The sequence below is a fragment of the Montipora capricornis genome, chromosome 12 (genome assembly GCF_036669925.1).
Source record: "Montipora capricornis isolate CH-2021 chromosome 12, ASM3666992v2, whole genome shotgun sequence".
NCBI lineage: Eukaryota > Metazoa > Cnidaria > Anthozoa > Scleractinia > Acroporidae > Montipora > Montipora capricornis.
This window is the reverse complement of record NC_090894.1, coordinates 31557438-31577437: the sequence shown is the minus strand read 5'-3', so window position 1 is coordinate 31577437 and position 20000 is coordinate 31557438. Positions and strand designations below refer to the sequence as shown.

At 38.5% G+C, this 20000-nt stretch overlaps 2 protein-coding genes across 2 annotated transcripts in view; one reads left to right on the top strand and one right to left on the bottom strand.

The window, feature by feature from the left end:
- LOC138026960 (MAM and LDL-receptor class A domain-containing protein 1-like) overlaps positions 1–20000 on the bottom strand; it is a 226196-nt gene that overhangs the window by 89588 nt on the left and 116608 nt on the right. The window contains exon 33 of the mRNA XM_068874440.1: positions 5751–6047. Within this exon, the coding sequence (XP_068730541.1) occupies positions 5751–6047 (297 nt within the window). The remainder of the gene's footprint in view (positions 1–5750; positions 6048–20000) is intronic.
- Positions 18317–18928, top strand: LOC138027440 (uncharacterized membrane protein YttA-like). Its single transcript, XM_068875007.1, has one exon. The coding sequence runs from the start codon at positions 18317–18319 to the stop codon at positions 18926–18928; it is 612 nt and encodes a 203-aa protein (XP_068731108.1).

Sequence of the window (20000 nt, the reverse complement as noted above, 5' to 3'; positions counted from 1 at the left end):
GGACAGTTTGCTGTCTGACATTCCCAAAGCTGTAAGTCGTTTGGATGATATTCTTGTGGCTGGAACTGACCCAGAAGATCACCTTCGCACCCTCTCTCTTGTGCTGGAACGTCTTCGTTCTGCAGGTTTCAAACTGAACAAGACCAAGTGCAAATTCCTTCAGCAATCAGTAGTTTACCTAGGTCACAAGCTCGATGGAGAGGGCTTACATCCTACCGACGATAAACTTGCAGCCATCCGTGATGCTCCAATGCCTACGGATATTACCACATTAAAGTCCTTTCTGGGACTTATAATGTTCTATTCAAGGTTCATGCCACATCATTCCACTGTACTGGCACCTCTTCACAATCTGCTCAAGAAAGATACCCCTTGGAGATGGTCCAAAAGAAGATGCATTTAATTCAGCAAAGAACTTGTTACTGAATTCTCAGACATTAGTACACTATGATCACACTCTGGCCCTGTTCCTTTCATGTGATGCTTCATCTTACCGTGCAGGAGCAGTTCTGTCTCACAAGATTGGTGGGCCATTCCGACCCGTGGCCTTCGCTTCTTGTACTTTGACAAGTGCCTAACAAAACTACTCCCAATTGGAAAAGGAGGCTCTGAGCCGTTCCTTCACAATTTTAACAGATCATCGACCACTGCTAACTCTTTTTGGACCACATAAACCTATTCCTGCTCATTCTGCAGCTCGACTTCAAAGGTGGGCCCTTATCCTGGCTTCATACAACTACAACATTGAGTACCGGAGCACTGTTGCACATGCTGATGCAGACAGCATGTCCCGTCTTCCTTTACCTCAGACATGGTCACCCAAGTGTGAGAATGTTGAATGCTACTTCTTGGATTCTGAGGTTGTAACCAATGTGACCAGTCACATGATCAAGAAAGAGACCCAAGTCGATCCAGTGCTGTCCAAAGTGTACACTTATGTTATTAGTGGCTGGCCGGGTGTTGTGGATCCTACACTTGTACCTTACAAGAGCAAACGAGATGCGTTGACTACCCAACAGGGCTGTATACTGTGGGGCACTCGTGTTATTGTACCTCCTTCGCTTCAGAAGAAAGTTTTGGAAGAATTACATGACACTCATCATGGCATTTCCCGCTAAAAGCATTGGCCAGGTCTTATGTTTGGTGGCCCAGCATCAACTCACATATTGAAAGAACTGTTTCCTTGTGTAACACCTGCCAGTCTCTGAGATCAGCACCCCCTACAGCTCAAATTCATCCCTGGATCTTCCCAGCACGGCCATGGTCCCGTATTCATGTAGATTTTGCTGGACCAATAGGTGAGTGTACTTACCTTGTTGTTGTTGATGCATATAGCAAATACCCGGAGGTGGTGAAAATGACCAGTACTACATCCTCAGCGACCATCGCTGCATTACGTGACATTTTCAGTAGGCATGGTCTTCCAGAAATTCTTGTTTCTGACAATGGGTCACAGTTCAGTTCAACAGAATTTGAACAGTTTTGTGCTAACAATGGCATTATGCATCGTACATCTGCACCTTACAAACCATCCACCAACGGTCAGGCTGAACGAGTGGTACAGATTTTGAAGTCTGCAATAAAACAAGCCCAGGCCACTCAAACGGACGTGTCTGCTGTAATTGCCAAATACTTGTTGGTTTATCGAAACACTCCACATTCTACTTCACTGCTTCTGATGGGTAGGAGATTGCGTACACGTCTGGATTTACTGACTCCTTCTGTTGAAAAACATGTTGAAGCTCGTCAATATACGACCATGATAAGTCGCACTGCAAAAAGAGGCCTGCGCCAGTTCAATGCAGGTGATCCTGTCCTAGCACATAATTATGGGAGGGGAGAGAAATGGATGCAAGGTGTTATTACTGAAGTTCTTGGTTCAAGACATTACGTAGTTGATGTGTCCGGTTCTTTGTGGAAACGGCATGTTGATCAACTCCTTAGCTGACCTGTAGGTGTAGTTCCATCGACCAATGACTCAGTGATTGATCAGCTGCCTGAAATGCCTTCTCTTATGGATACCTCAGGGGCGGATGACCTTCCTTCGATGTCAGATGAAATTCCTTTAGCAGGTAGCTGTAAACCTTCTCCTTTGGACAGCCGAACACTGAGAGTTTCCAAGCCTCATTCAGATCTTGACACTGCTATGACAACTCTGCCTAGTTCCCAGTTGGACATTCCAGAAACTGTCACTGGTGATGATACTTTCAGAGCTCATTCAAGTTCTTCATGTGACATTTCCGTACCTACTAATATGGAAAAACGCTATCCCACAAGGACCAATCGGGGTCCACCCATCTATTTGCGAGATTATGAACTAAAGTGAAAACACTAGCTGACTTTAATGTTGTTGAAAGAACAGTTGTTCAGTTGAGATTAAGTGACTGCTTCCCTTGAAGGGGGAGATGTTATATCCGGGGTCCTAGGTTCGGTGCACTTGCGTAGTAGGGCTGAAAAAGTGTAGTTCTGCTTTTCTGTTCAGGTTCGGTTCCGTAAGCTGTTCTGTATTCCAGCTCTTGATAAACTTGTTCATGATTGACCAGATATAACAATACTCACATTTCGTATGCTGCAACATACATCATCAGACTTTGCTATAATACTTTGTAACTAGTCACCATTGCCTCGCTCAAGTTTTAAAAGTTTTGTGTAGCAGTTTTAACCGTCACTTCTGATGATGTATGTTGCAGCATACAAAACATCAAGTATAAAATGAAAATGTTTGTAAGCGCAATTTGTTTTCTTTTCCTGCTGGTATTTTTCTGCCTTCTCAAGTTCTTTAACCTTCACCCTATCATCACCTGGGATAGCAACATCAATTATGGCAACCTCTCTCTCCTTCTTATCAACAAAGACAATGTCTGGCCTTCTTGCTTCGATTTTCCGATCACACTGGACTGTGAAATCCCACAGTATCTTGAAGTTTTCACTTTCCACCAATCCCTCCGGCTTCTGTTCATACCAGCTACTAGCTCTTTCCAATCCACATTTACCACAAAGTTGCCAATGGATATACTGTGCCACGTTATCGTGCCTTCCTTTATATTCTGTCTACGCCAGCTTACCGCAGTCACTCACCACATGGCCACCGTTTTTCCCTTACTTCCGCACATTCTGCACAAAGGGGATTCTACTGTGTGATCGATGTGAAATCTTGTATAATTCGTTCTCAAAGCTTGCTCCTGGGCGGTACATATCAGGGCCTCAGTAAATCCTTTCAAATCTCCCTTTGCAATCCACTGCCAAGTTCTATCCCAGTCAATCCCTTCCTTTTCTCTCAGATACTGCCCATGCATTCTTTTCTGCTTCCATTCATTATCCGTCTCTTTTTCGTCATTAGGGACTTTAAGCAAATCGCTACGGCTGGCGCTGATACGGCTGCCGGAAGTAAATTTTCCCCAAAATGAGACACTGCGCATGTACGTCGGTTGCATCCAGCCGTAGCGTGAAATTTGATTACGTAAGTCGGGATGTTTTGGCGTAGTGTCTACTACGTCGGGTTTATTTCGCTTCTCTGGCCCTTTTCAAAGGACATCTCGGCATTTTAAGAATTCCATTGGATACTATATCCTTTAAAGTCAATTTAATTCAAAGATTGTGTAAAGGTTGCTTTTGGCCAAGGTGTTTCGAAGTAACTCAAGTGAAATATATGTGCTTTATATATGGATACTATACGATGCTATTTTGCTTCTTTGAGTATCGGTATATTTGTGTTCTTCACTCGATATTCTTTGAGATATTTGTCTCTGAAATTATATACTTCATCCATCAAATTGTTGTTATTGTACAAAGCGTATGGCATTCGCTTTGAAATAATCTGTTCTTCCTAGCAAGGCGATAAACGGCCATCGTCCTTTGAGCGAAGCCATTCGGCTGTGAGAAACTGAATAAAAGATATTTTAAACTCAGTTCATGTTTCTTAGTATTTTGCTTTGCTGAACTTAAAATCTAGCAGACCACCGAGACGTACTCTCCCCAGACCTTTTCAGTCATGGCATCCGTACTAGCACCAGCAGTAGTGGTTTGCTTAAACTCCCTATTCATTTTGTACACCTTTGGGTCCACAGCCTCCGAGATGTTGACTACATTGCTATCTCCAACTTTCCTGAGTAATGAATGCTTCTTCACTATTTTTCACATACCAACTCAAATTGTTCTCTTCTCTCCTCACGCAGCTCTCACAACTGATCAGGCCTCTTCCTCCCTTCTCTATGGGTACGTATATTCTAGCAACATCACTTCTAGGGTGTAGCTCCTTATTCATTGTCATGATTTTTCTAGACTTCCTGTCTATTTCCTGAAGTTCCTCCTTATTCCATTTAATTGTTCCCGCTAGATACCTCATGCGTGACACAGCCCAAGTGTTTGCTGCTTTGATCTTGTTATTACCATTGAGCAGAGATTTCATGACAAGTTTGAGCCGCCTTAAGTACTCTGTTCGGAATATGCCTTTTATTTCCCTCTCCTTAATCTTGTCCAACTCTAGAATGCCCAGGTACTTATCACCTTCGTCCTCAGCTTCCTTTATCGTCAGTCCATTTATCTTTTATCCTTTCATGGTCCTCCATTTCTCGCGTTCAAAACTGGCCGATTGGACTTCAGAGGGTTGGATCTAGAGAAAATGACGTCAGTTACTCACTAGCTTAAAATTTCAGCCTGTGAACGCAATTTTTTATATATGCAAAACACGGGTTGAAAAGTCTGAGAGCCCGAAACTCCCGTGCTGCATATTAATTAGGCCGCGTACACACGCATTGCATTCTCAAACTAGTAAGTGTTTGACGTCATTTTCTCCTCGACCCAGCTCTCTCAAGATTTTAAAGTTAGTAATGGCGGACCAATAAATAAAAAAAATTCCAGCTAAAATAAACAGATGTCTTTTTAAAATCAGAACTTAAAACTTGGGTGAGTTAGTGTTTAGCTAACATAGTTTTGAAATACAAAGGAAAAACAATTTTTTTTTTTGGTCGTAGTACCACTTTAAGATATATCCTGTCCCTCGAAAAGACATCTCGCCTGGACTCCACGATAGGTAGGCCGAATTAAAAGCCGTGATAGAACAGGATCTCCAAGAAATATCCAGAAAAGCTAAAAACATACTTGTTCAGTACGTACTAGCGTGCGACAAAATATTGTATGACAAAGGAACTGGCATGCACACATAGTGTCCAAATGAACTAAAGCTTGCTTTCTTGCTTATTACAGAGAAATTAAAGACATTTTATTCCTTTGTAAGTCCATTCATGGCTACACTGATATAAATGTTAGTAATAACGTAACTTTTAGTAATCACCCGAGTACGCGTCGCGGCCAGACAGCTGGGTATTATCTCACGGTAACGGCCTGCAAGATTTGCACTTTTCAAGACTCATACTTTAATCGTATTGTACGATTGTAGAACACTGTATGTAGTATAGCTATCCCCGACAGGTTCACTAGCCCGGGCTATTTTAAGTCCCTTTTGATATACATTTTTATGTCCCTCTTAACGTCAGTTCATGATGTAGATCTGGCCTGTACGTGGTCTATCTCATAGAGTTGTCCGTGCCACCACAGTAAGTTCATTTATTTTTTACATATATTCTTATGGGTGGGCGCCTCGGACGGGTCTGAGAGTGCCGTTCGCGCCCTCTCCTTTTGGGCTTTATTTATTTATTTATTTATTTATTTATATTCTCATTTAGTTTGTACATATTTATAGTCTAGTATTTGATTGATACATAAAGCGGAATGTAAAATGATTTTCATACCATTCACTGTCCTAGTTTGCACGTCTGTGGTTTTGTAAGGGTTCCCCATTTTATCAATTCCAAAAACCACCACTGTGTAAATTGATGAAGCCATGAGTCCAGTTATTTCTGTGCCAGGGTCGCTGCCATTTACAAACTGATGAGCTGAGTAGCTGCCATTATGTTCGTTTAACTTTAAGAAGACCAGGAAGTGACGAACTTGGCGATTAAGAAGAACTGTGAGGTCAGTCCATTGAACCAATATGCTCGAAGAGGTTTTATTGCCAATTGTACAGTTCCAGCCAGGGAAGGTGGGGGCTGCAAGAAATCAAAAGCAGTAAGACTTGTTCTCGGTCCAGACCCAACCATAAACATAAACAACATACGTAAACTCTGAGTAGCGTTTGGACCATTGGTACCTTCAATAACAATAAGTTATTGTATCTGTCAATGTCGCTTGTTTGTAAATGCTTTTCATAGCCCAAACTAGCCATACATATATTTTTGATCCATTTCAATTCAGTTTATTTATTCATACTTATTTAAATTACAATAATACGCAATAATAGTTAGAAATATTATGATAGAGAAAGAGCTACAGTGTATGTTCATATCATGTTGAATTGTGCATTGCATTGCATTGAAAGAGTGCGTAGCAGCCAAAGAAGCAATGCTTTCGAGTTTGCTACTGCAGTGAAGTTACTTGAGTGGAAAGTTATATTTATATAACTAGTTACAAAGCTCTGGCGAAACTAAACTGTATTAAAGGATAATGATAATCATAATAATAATAATAATAATAATAATAATAATAATAATATTTCAAATAAATAATAACTAAGTTAAAGTCATTCATGCCAAGTGGTGTAAGGGAGACACGACGTCAATAGGAACTGGTTCCCAGCTTCGTGATACCACCACACCAAACCTTGCGAGACCATAGTTAGTCCTAGAAGATGGTCTGTGCAGATTTCGATTAGCGGCATACATCGTATTATATTTATGGACTGCAGAAGCCGGTTTCGGCCAAATCTTAGAAAGCAGGCCAGGTGTTTCTTTCTTTTTGGTATTGTATTTTACGCACCAGGAAGCCAATTTTCAAATTAAACGTTTTTTTTTAACATTAGGATTTCAAATAGTGCATTGTACTGTGTCGGGATTTTTCTTTTGTTTGCAAAGATGACGCAGCTAATTTCTTTGAAGATCTGGGGAAGTCGTTACTGTATAGCAAAGCAACAGTGGCCCTATTGTGAAACCTTGCGGTACACCAAATGTGATGGTTTTCAGGAAAGATTCTGTATTGGCAACTGTAACATATAAGTAGACATTCTCTTTCCAGACACACAAGTTGGTCATATACTAGTCTTTCCCGTAGTCCTACTTTACTGAATGAAGAAATGACTGCTATTAGAATGTGATTTCCTTGATCGGATACACTACCTACCTGCTTCATTTTCTTTTACCCCAGCGAATAAAGTGAATTCTTGTGCTTGGGTTACTGGAGCAAGGTGAAACTGTTTGATGGTGTTGATTTTATGCAATGCAGAGGGTCTATACAATCACTGAGATTTGATTTTCTTTGCTAGAGTTGGTCAAATATTTGCAAAAAAGTGAAGAGTACAGCAGCATCCTATCTTCCTTTTCCTGTGTAAAATTCTTATTATTGTGAATAACTCTCATGGGGAAAGTTTGAGTTTTGGTTTCCTTTTAATAGTAGTACTAATATTAAGTTTCCAACTTTGCCATTGAGGTTGTCTTTATACTTGAAAAACAGCTGCATAATGTATAGTAGTCAGCCTGTCTTGTATTCTTTAAATTGTGAAGTTTTTGCAAGTCTTTACAGAACATTTTCTGCTTCCTTTCCATTGATTTTAGGATACCCTCAGTGAGCCATGATTTGCTTAGTTTGGCTAGCCTGGCTGATATATAGGCGCACGTTTGGCTATAATCTCTTTCAGGGTACTGATTGCCTCTTGCACTTTTTCATCCAGGTTCTTATCTGGGTTGAGAATTTCGTACCAATTAATCAGTTTTATATCTCCTTAGAAAAATATAGTGTTAAATTTGGAGTAATCTCTAAAATTTCTTTTAGTATACCTTGGGGACTGGGTTTTAATTATACAGAAAATTGGGAGGATCTGTTATATCAACTGTCGGAATTCCTGCAGTAAAAATTTGTAAAGAATTTGTATAGGTATGATCAATGAGTGTTGCTGTATGATCAGTAAGTCTTGTAGGTTAAGTAATGATCGGCAGGATGTTATTAGTAAAAAGCATATCTAATATATAGATTTAGCCAAGCCTAAAAGCGGAGCTCCCGTTTCTAACCTGGCCAGAAAGCAATATAGTGTATATGGCATAAACATAATTATGCTTCTGCATAAATGCAAAATTAATCGTCTTTAGTGTATAAAATTTACAGTGATCAAACACCTCTCTTAGTTGATTACAAAACTGTTCTAAATTGCAGATAGGATGCTTGTAAATACAATCTACATTATCATTTTCCTTTTACCTTCACTTGAATAAATTTCTGCCCAACAAGATTCAACTAGGTCTATGTTAAATCCAATGTAAGGGCTAGGTATAGCTTTAAGATTATTGGCTATGTATAAAACTGGAGCTCCACCTGCGTTTGTTGGTGAGTCAACGTGGAAAACGTTTTAGCCTTTGATATTAACATTGGAAACAGAGATTTCTCACTTAACTTATTTTCAGTAATCTCAAGTATATTCAGCTTGGAGTCAAGGGAGCATAATAATTCATCCAAAAGAGTCCTTTTTTTAATATAAATTTTCGATAAATTTATGTAGTGAAAAATTGAAAAGGACTTAGCATTAGAACTTACTAGCATTTAGATAAAACTATGGACTAAATAATATTAACAACAGGGAGTACTTAACATGAAATCCGGGTCACACTCGTATGATTTGGGAGGAGATCATAAAAATCAAAATTCTTACTGAGGCCTATCAGGCCAGCCGCCAACCATACCGTTACATTCTCGATCAGATAAATGGCGCAGTTTACACGAGGGATCTTATCCCGGGACGAAATTCGCCCCGGGTTGAGTTTCGTCTCGGTTAACTGTTTACATGCCCACATGATGTCATCCTGGTTGTGTAAAATTCATGTAATCACGATACACTTTTTTTATGGAAGAATCCCGGGTGGAGAAAAAAAACTGTAAATGCGAGATAACAAACTAGAAAATGCGACATAAAAAAACTAGAAAATGCGAGATAGAAAATGCCAGATAAATAACTAGAAATGCGAGATAGAAAAAGCGAGATAAAAATGCGAGATAAAAAACTAGAAAATGCGAGATAGAAAATGCGCGATAAAAAAAAAAACTAGAAAATGCGAGATAGAAAATGCCAGATAAATAACTAGAAATGCGAGATAGAAAAAGCGAGATAAAAAATGCGAGATAAAAAACTAGAAAATGCCACATAACAAACTAGAAAATAGGAGATAGCAAATGAGAGATAAAGAATTTTAAAGGCTTTCTTTAAATTTAGAACCTGGGAATCGAAGAGTGGGGAACGGGGAATCCCTTCTATAGAAATTTTGAAAACGGGGAATGTCGAAATGAGAACAAAGGAGGCCAGTGGAAATTTTATTAAAGGTGTGACAATCATCTCCGGTATTGAGTTTTAGTAGCAGCTTACGGTTGCAATAAACAGATCATCAGTAGCAAACCATCCAAATACGTACTTTTTTAGCTAAGACATTAAAATTCACGCTTTAACCCACTGTCACTTTTAAAACTGTGCCATAGTGCAGCCGGCAAGAAAGATGGAGAACTAACTTTGAAGTCGGCTTGCCTCACCTGTCGACATTTCCGCGCCCTATTTACTGCCTTGGAGCCTGTTTTAGGGTAGTAACGGAGAAAACCTTAAAGATAAATTTTTCGTCGCAAAAAAAAAAAAAATTGTCTTTTAGGTTGACTAATTCAGTGGAAACTGACATTTTTAATTATTGATTTGTGATGTGATCGCGATTATTTATCTTTTGCGGCAGCGTTCTCTATTTTCCGATGCTGATCCCGATCCATAGGCAGTTTGATAGGTAGAGAAGCTTGCTGAATCGGCAGTCAACGCATAGAAACGCCTGCACAGGAAAACGAAATGGTATTTTTTTTTATGTCTGCAGTAAACCCTTATTGCTTGTTAAAGCATCTAGGCTCGCTTCGTGCAGCATTGTTTACTTTTTTCAAATTATTGTTAGACAGTTTTGGGATTATCAAATAATATAGCAATTTGTAACATAGTGATAATTGCGTTCGACAATAGGGGAACGTAATTTTTAATCTTGGGCATCCTGTATATTGGTTTTTTCATTTTTCTCAGCGCCATCTTGAATTACGTCATACATGTATTGATACATCAAATGTCGACTATACGGAGTCAGGAGCCCATCTGGAGCGTGCAACTTCCATACAGCGTCTGTGAAACGGCGTTTTCACAAATAGGTTTATTTTTAGACTGGCAGTTCCGCATCGGTGACTATATGACGTCAGCTTAATAACAAATGATCACTCCCAGAGTTACCGTAAACACTTTAATAAGCCCTCCCCAACTCAACCCACTCCCTTCCCCTCTCCCTTCCCGGGGACTCGTAGCGAAGGGGCTTGGTAAAAACTTGAGAGTCAAAATACCAGTCTTCTAGTTATATCACCAAGCTTTAATAAATCTAGGATAGAGTATACAGCAGTTATCAATGTCCTGAAATAGTCTCAAGTTGAAATCAGAACTTGGCCAGAAAGCTCAAAAAGTAGCCCATATGATGTTTGAAGTTAGCACTGTAAAACTGAAGAGTAAAATAAGCTTTTAAAACCATATTTTGCCACGTATTTTTATTGCACAATATTCAAGGGGAGTGAAGGGGGGCTTATTAGAGAGGTCTAAACAAGACTGAGGCTATCGGAGGTCTTATAAGAGAGGGCCTTACTAGAGCGTTTGCGGTATGTCTCCTAAAGTGACGAATGCTCAGGATTCCGTTAAATGTGAGTATTCCGATTGAAAATACAGTCATTACAATACTTATGGCGTCAAGGAAAAACACGGCGTAAATATAATTCGATGGTCTCCTATCCAGATACCAACCCGCCCGAAAGGTATTAACTTCAGTGAACGTTTATCGTGGGTGCACCTCGAAGTTTTTTTTTTGTTTTAATGTGGAGAAGCGCGCCGAATCAAGCTGTTAGTCAGTATTGACCACTGTCATAACAAGCTGAATTTGGTGATTCGCAAGTCTTTCTCTTGTATATTACTGTACTTTATTTTACACGAAAAGTAGAGCTCATAACAGTGGTTCATTGGTTCATTTATTTCACACTATTTACATAACATTAACATAGAAAGAAAAGTATAGTCACAACACATGGTTACAAGATAAAATAATTACAGTACAGGTTATAAAATGTGTGTGGTGGTCAAAGTAGCGAAGGCTTTCTAGTTGACCACCACCTACTTTTAAGTAAACGAAGAAATGACACTGAGCTTTACTTGGATATAGAAAAAAACATTTGTAGAGCCTAGGACTAATGTACAGAAAAAAATTACATGTATATAGCTACATGTATAAACCACGTGAGAAATCTATACAGGACAAGCTTAGCAAAAGGGGGAAAAATTAAAAGGCACATACAAACAAACAGACAACAACAACAGCAACAACGACAAACAAAAACAAAAGGAAAGAACGACACGTCATCAACAACAGCAGCGGTAACAAACACAAAGAATATAAGAAGACAGTTATTATTATTATTATTATTATTATTATTATAATATTTTAAACAAGCTCCTTTATTATTATTAAATAGTTACGTGCTATAAATTTGACCATTAAACAGAAGATACATTATTTGATTGACAGGAGAGCAGGTGGGCCTTATAAAGTTTCTTAAACTTGCTAAATGTTTTTGCTTTTTTTAGTGCCAAGGGAAGAGTTTCCCACATGACAGAAGCAGAGTACTTAAAAGTAAATTTGCCTATGTTAGTTCTAACTTGTGGTCGGTAAAAATAAAGCTTAGCAGAATTTCTGGTGTTATAGGAGTGGACAGTTGCTGTAGGCGTTAAAAAGTTATATAAGATTGCTGGAACAGTTGATGGATTGTTGTATAATTTAAATGCCAGTGAGCAGATTTTGAATTTAACAATATTTTCAAATTTTAAAACTTCAAGGATTTGGTAATATGGGAAAGAGGGCTCTTGTTTGTTTGCAAAAAAATTCTACGGATGCATTTATTTTGCTTAGTACAGATCTTATTTAAATTAGTCTGATAATTGTTGCCCCAACACATTGCGCCTTAATTAAGATAAGGGTAAATAAGTGTATAATACAATTGTCGTAACATCTTTAAATTCAGGTATTTCGTTAGTTGGTTTAGGATTCCAAGGTTTTTAGTCAGTTTGCCTTGTACATGTGCTATTTGAGTTTTCCAATTCAAATGCTCATCTAAATAAATGCCTAAATATTTGATACTAGTTTTGCGTTCAATGTTTAAGATATTGATATTGTGTATAGTTGGCTTCTGTGGAGATGTTATTATCATAAAGTTTGTTTTCCTCATGTTGATAGACAACTTATTGAGATTGCAATAGTTAACTACTTTTTGAAGTTCTGAGTTCATAACTGCCTCAAGATCTTTTGATGTTTTAGTAGCATGGAAGATATTAGCATCATCAGCAAAAAGTCGAAAGGAAAGCATGTCTGAAGAGTTAGCAAGATCATTTATGTACAGAAGAAATAATAGTGGTCCAAGGGTTGATCCCTGAGGAACTCCACAAACAATCTGGAGAAATTCAGATTCAACATTACCTAGTTTCACATATTGAGTTCTTTTACTAAGGTAACTTGTGAACCAATCTAGAGCTTTTCCACGTACTCTATATTTATGTAATTTGCTTAGCAGTATCTCATGGTTGACAGCATCGAAGGCTAGAAATCTAGGAAGACCCCGCATGTAATGAGATTGTTGTCAATTGAGGTTTTAAGGTTGTCAGTTATTTCTAAAATAGCAAGCTCAGTAGAATGGTCTTTTCTAAACCCAAACTGGTATTTGAAAGAGATATTGTATTTATCTATAAATGAGATAAGCTGATCATTGACCAATTTTTCTAGGATTTTACTAAATGGTGATAAAACTGCTATGGGTCTGTAATTTGCAGGATCTGTTGCAACCCCAGATTTGAATATTGGAGTTACTCTTGAAACTTTAAGTACATTAGGCACAATACCTTGTACGATTGACTGTTTGTAAATATATGAGAAAGGTTTAGATAATTCATGGCTAGCAAGTTTTATTAACTTGTTAGGAATATCCAATGAAGCCTTTCTTTCATTTAGATTTGAGAATAACTGAGCCACATATTCTTCAGTGACAGCTGATAAGTAAAAACTATTTGCGGGGTTATTACGTATGTATTTGGTGGGGTTATCGTAGATAGGGTTAATCGCACTAGCAAGGGTAGGGCCAATTGTAGTGAAGTGCTGATTAAATTGGTTAGCAATATCGAGTTCGTTAGTATAGATCTTACTATTTCTTATGATCCTAGAAGAGCAGTTTGATTTAACTTTAGCTTTCCTTTTAATGATTGTACCAATAAGCTTCCATGTTTCTTTCAGGTCTTCTTTGTACAGCTGAAAATATTGGTTATATTATTTATCTTTGGCTTTAGCCTTCATTTTGTTAAGTAGATTGGAGTATTGTTTATCCTCTTTTATCTTCATTGAATTTTTGCTGAAAAAATGTGATTTATACATCTTTTGTTTCCTTTTAATTGATTTTAAAAGCCCCTGTGTTAACCAAGGTTTGTTAAGTTGTTTCATTTTAGAATTGGTTGCTTTTTTTAAAGGGGCGTGCTTATTGACAATATCTTTCACTTTGTTCATACATGCACAAGTTATCTCATGGAGATCAGTGGAGGTGGAGTATAAATCTGGCCACTTGATTTGACTGATGTCGGCTAAGTATTGTTCTTTGCAGAAGTTACTATAATCTCTATAATAGCTGCGGTTACACTAGCCATTTTGCCCTTGGGTAAGTGGCTTTTTCCCACGGGGAAGCAATTTTTTATGTGTAACCGATCTGCCCAAAGGAAAATTTCCTGTGGGAAATTTCCATGGATACGTCAAAAACAAAAAGAACAAAAGAATTGCCCATGACAGTTCCAGGTGTAAGTCTTATGGTTAACAAAACCCCAAAGCGGCTTAACCAATCACAAGATTGCCGAACGCGAGGAAAATACATGCTGTGATGCACTGTGTAAACAACTGCGGACGTGGAAATAGACAAGCACGCCTTTTCTGGCCAGCAGCAAGTCGACGTCTAAATTATAAATTGGAGAGTTGCAAGGACTAGAGAAAGCGTAACTGAAGTCGACGTCTTTGTTGCCTTCTTAAAATGAAGCGATGAATCGCTGAACTTAATTGAGGTGGACAGTTTAAGAGAAGCGCCGACGTGACAATTACCGAAAATAAGCCAAAGAAAAGTTTGTCGTTCAGATGTAGATCTTCGATGTTTACATGCAGATCTTTGATGTTTATTATTATTTTTTAGATCCTTAATTTTAATGTAATTTGTACTGTAATTAGTTTTTCAAAAACCATTTAGTGGAAAAACTAATAAATCTCATCTTGTCTTATCTTAAAGGTACGTTTCCCACCAAAACAGGCCAACGCTTGCTTACCTTCCCCTTGGGTAATTTCCAAATGTGTAACCGCAAATGGGGAGTCGATCATAACCCAGGGTAAACCCAACCCAAGCCGTAACCCCAAGGTTCCCCATGGGCAAGAGGTCTAGTGTAACCGCACCTAATATGTTGTATGCTTGTTTTTAGAAGTGGGTGCATTACAGATGCAGAAAACAGGCAAATGGTCAGATATGTCAGCTAGAGCGATACCAGAAGTAGTATTTTCAATGGGAGCATTAGTATAAATATGATCAATTAAGGTGGAAGAGTGATCTGTGAGTCTAGTGGGTTTAGTGATGAGTGGGAGAAAATTGTTAGAGTACAGCATATTAAGATAATCTTCAGTGTTAGCATGCTCATTGTACTTCAGGAAATTTACATTTACATGTCCTATTATATAGACACGTTGTTTGCTATTACTTAAACTATTGATTATATTTTGTAGTTCTTGTGTGAAACCTGGCATATTAGCTGAAGGATGTCTATATATGCATCCTATAATAATATTCGGTTTGTTATTGTTAGCAATAATTTCTGCCCAACAGGATTCAACTAGAGGCATAGTAAACTTTATATCTGCCCTGGCTATGGCTTTTAAATTGTTAGATATATAAAGAGCGGCACCCCCAGCAGCTGTTTCAGAGTCAGTGTGAAAAAAATGGTACTGGGGTATATCAATGTTAATTATAGATTTGCTGTTCAGCTTTGTTTCTGAGATGGCTAATATGTCAGGTTTTTTTCTAAAGAGTATAACCAATCTTCTAAGATAGGAAGATTTTTTGGTAGACTTCTAATATTACAGTGGAATATACTAAAACAAATCTTTGAGCTGTAAGATGAATTGACTAACTTATTTAATTTGGAGGTTTCGTAGTATTCTGAGCATGGAGGAATAAGCATAAGGTCAGAACCCCTTTCATCATGTTTGTCAGGATTAGGGAGCACATTCAAAAGATCAATATTATCACCGAGTCTTTCGAACAGGCTGGGGGTGCAGGAACCAATTAAATTACAAAATTCTTGGTCTGATAAATTGAAGAATGGTAGTTGCGTCAAACCATTATTACGACAAGACATATTCTTGTATTCGAGCTAGAGGTTCAAAATTTAAATCATCTTAACCCCAGCAATTTGCGCTTTAACTTGCTGTGAATTAAGAAGTGAACTCAAAAATGATCAACATGTCATCCTCGATGCCATTGTTACTCGATTCCTTTTATTTTCTTCGATGTTTCTGGGTTTATTATTTTACTACTAACCCGACATGTCCTCTTGGGGGCCTATTATACGTAAATAAAAGATATTGCACTTAGTTATGATTCAGAGTCTAGCCAAGGGCACAGTATTTTAATCCTGTGACATGAGTCATAGTTTTCGGCGCTTATTGAGAATATCTCGAGAAGTACACTGATGCTGGTATCCGCAAAAGCGACTGTCCAACGCACTTCAATAATCCGAGATGACTACTACATGTACTTAAATAAACAAAGACAGGGAATCCTCTAAGAAGACTAGATCTAGCAAACGATAATTTACTTCTCTAACAACCGTCCGCGTGACAGGTTGAGTTTAAGTGTTAGAATTTTAGGAAACATTTTGAGATCATACCAAGTATTTCTTAAAAGCGGTGTTATTTCCTAATACATTGCGGAGAGCTTAGATCCTTAGAGGCACGGAATGCCACAGTTTTGGACCATGGGACAATAAAGTAAATTGCCTGAGGGTCCTACAGTCACGAAGCCTATAGGACTCTGCGGACCTTAACTGTGAATTCCAGCTCCGGTAGTCAACTCCTACATGTGAAGAGAAACAAGACACTTTTCCTTTTCACCTATATTTCGGCCGAGTTTACCGGCCGGCTTCATCAGGCTAAATGGCCGTTACATGTGTATCGCACCACTAATTGCCCCCGAGGGGTTTTGGCCTCTGCATGGGGGAAACCTAGAAGGCCCCCACGTAAAAAGGGAGAATTTGTAAATTGTTAGATATTGCACAAGGGAGAGAAATCTCCATTTGCTCAACAAAGCGTGCAAGTTGGTATCGGTAATACTTAACCGGGCACGCAAGATGGTATCGGTATGCTTCACCGAGTTCGCGAGGTGTTCTGGTTAAATTGAGTCACGAGGCAGAAACTCACAGGGAGCACCGATATCGAAGGTTCAGCATAGCGATTGAAGGTGAATAATTTTCGAATATTTAAAGCGATTCCTTTTACTTTGAAAATCAAAGATTACAGTATCTGATAGAAAATCACATTGCCTGAATCAGAAATCGATTTTTCAGGCACAAATCATAAACAGTGGCGACGATTTGTCAGACATAAATGAAATCAGAAACAGGGGAAACAGACTCGGCCACAAACTGCAACCTCAGCAAGCAAAAGTATAGTCTCAGTATTAACATTTTCAAACAATCTTAGATAATTTTTACAACACTTATTTATATATAATAAAAATCAGCGATCCGAATATAATAAGCGAGTTTTGTTCCTATTTTATGGTATTGCAAAGTACCATGGGAAGAACTATATGGGTCAAAAAGATGATGACGAACGATTACCCCGAAATGTTGTCTTCTAGTCATTGAATGTTCCTGTTCCTGTTTTACCTATTGCTTTTCAATTGATAGTGTATCAAATAAACGTTGATAGAAATTAAAAATTAATTCTGTTTGTTATTGCTCATTCCTTCCTTGCTCCTTTCACTTTCATTTACCTACCTAATTACATGTAAAATAATATGAAGACATCACAATGTGCAGCACACACCTCAACTGCCATCTGCATTATTGCAGGCGGGAGCAGATGTAGTCAAAACTATTACCAGGTACAAATTTAGATATGCAACTCGAAAGCGCGCGAGCCACAACACCATGCAAATCCACAAGGCCTGAGCAAACCGGCAAAAAGAACTATATATTGATCAGTGTTTTCGTTCCCTCTTAGATCGACTTCATGAAAGCCGATTCAGCAAGCTTCTCTACCTATCAAACTGCCTATGGATCGGGATCAGCATCGCAAAACAGAGAACGCTGCTGCAATAGATAAATAATTGCGATCACATCACATATCAGTAAAATGTCAGTTTCCACTCAATTTGTTTTAACCTAAAAGACAAGTTTGGTTTTTTTTCGACGACAAAATTATCTTTAACCGTTTCACCGTTACTACCCAGCAAATAAGCCGGGGAAATGTCGACAGGTGAGGCAAGCCGACTGCAAAGTTATTTCTCCATCTTGCTTACCGGCTGCACTATCGCACAGTTTTAAAAGCGACAGTGGGTTAAAGGGTGAATTTTAATGTCTTAAGTCAAAAAGTACGCATTTGGAAAGTTTGCTTCTGCTGATCTGTTTATTGCACATGTAAGCTGCTATTAAAACTCACTACCTTTAATAAAATTTCCACTGGCCTCCTTTGTTCTCATTTCGACATTGCCCGTTTTCAAAATTTCTATTGAAGGGATTCCCCGTTCCCCACTCTTCGATTCCCAGGTTCTACGTTTAAAGAAAGCCTTTAAAATTCTTTATCTCTCATTTTCTTTCTCGCATTTTGCGCTTGATCCTGACAATCAAACGGGACAATAGGGGACTGTTAACAATCTAGACTTCTTACGCCTTCCCTATGTTCATTTTAGATCCTTAATCGTTGATAGTACAGGTCGTTTTTGGGAACTTTTTGATCTCAACAAATCCTTTGTGGAGACTGGACCTGGTCTAATGGCGGACAGCAGCATGTTTTCGTAGTCCGCCATATATTCCCCGCTGTCGTTAAGGAATGGGTGATACGGAAAACAAAGGGAAGGTAAAAGAGTGGAAAGAAGCAGTGATAATAGCTCTCCGGAATCCGAGAAGCCGCCGGCAAAATCTGTGAAATTTGCAAAATCCAACATGGCGGAACTAGATGAGATATGGAAAGTTCTAAACAACATCAAGGAAAACACAAACAAACTGCTAGAAGAAAACAAAGTCATTCGCGAACAGTACAATGAGCTTCAGAAGTCACTGGAGTTCCATATAAATAAAATGGAGGAACTAGCGACTGAGAATAAAGATCTCAAGAGAGAAGTGAAGTCCTTGAAGGAAACCTTAAGCAAAGCTAACGAAGAGCGGGATCAGTTGTATGCCGACTTGGGGACAGCGATTAATCAAATTGACGATCTCGAACAGTACACCCGCAAGCACAATTTGGAAATACACGGTATACCGAAGAAACCAGAGGAAAACCTAGCTGAACAATTTATTAAACTGACAAATGCTCTCAATGTTACCATTCGAAGCGATGATATCGACATTTGCCACAGAATGTTTACAGGCAGGAACGTAAGCAAACCCAGGCCGATTATTGTTAGATTCAAGTCATATCGCACAAAGAAGGAGTTATATGGAGTTCGCAAAAGTCTAAAGAATCAAAATATGAGCCAGATTTTTAAAGGTGCTGGCATTGTGTACATTAACGAAAATTTGACAAGAATGCGTCGTCACCTCTTTGCAAAAGTCTGAAAGCGCAAGAAGTGGCACAGTGCTTGGACAATGGACGGTAAAATCTTTATGAAATTATCATTAGGTGACCATCCAGTTAGAATTTATAGTCAGGAGGATTTAGATAACATTTAATATGGTAGTCTTTTTTTTTTTCTCTCTCTCTCTTCGCTAAAGGTTGTAGCCATAAGAGTTTGGTTAACTCTTAGTCACTCTTTTCGTCCGAACTCGCTTACAATCAAAGTTTGTGGCTTTTTTCCTTTTCATTTGTTGTCTTTCAACTCTTAAAATTTGAATCCTAATTCATTCGCGGGGAATTGTGGAGGAGAACACCCAAATTAAACTAACATAAATCTTGGTGTATTACAACAATTTCTCCTCCATTCAGCAAGCCTCATAACGGCTTTATCTCTATGTGTACGCTTTTGGTTGTTTTAGTGTGTGTAATGTTCCTTTGTAGTATTTTGGTCTGGCACACCTTTTGGATGAAGCGTATTTGTTTGCGGCATTGCAAGTGTCGGAGCTAAAGTGTACATGTTTTGATGAACCTAAAATGTATTCAGTCTCTTAATATTAGAGGTATAAACAAGGCGATCAAACGCAGAAATTTATTTCGGTGGCTTCACAACGGCAAATATGATGTAATTTTTTTTACAAGAAACCTATAGTGATAAAACAATTGAAGACGTTTGGCGTGCGGAATGGGGAGGCGACATTTTCTATTCCCATGGCTCAAAACTCAGCAGAGGCGTGATGACTCTCATGAGACCAACGGTAAAAGGTGAAAATATCAGCACAACCTGTGACCGAAACGGAAGAGTTCTTATTGTTAATCTACAAGTAACAATACAAGACGGAGAGTTTTGTTTGGCCAATATTTATGCTCCTAATGACCAAAATCTTCCGGTCGATTTTTATACTCAACTAACGAGAAAGTTACGACCGTATGTAAATTCAAATCTTGTACTGGGGGGAGATTTTAACTGTCCTCTTGAAAATATTGACAAAAAAGGCGGGAAAGATATCAGCAGCAGGAAAAATGTCATCCAGAGCATAGTCGAAATGAGCAATAATTTAAATCTTGTCGATATTT

Excerpts from the sequence above, each read along its gene's own strand:
- LOC138027440 (XM_068875007.1), top strand. The coding sequence starts at position 18,317 with ATGGCGGAACTAGATGAGATATGGAAAGTTCTAAACAACATCAAGGAA.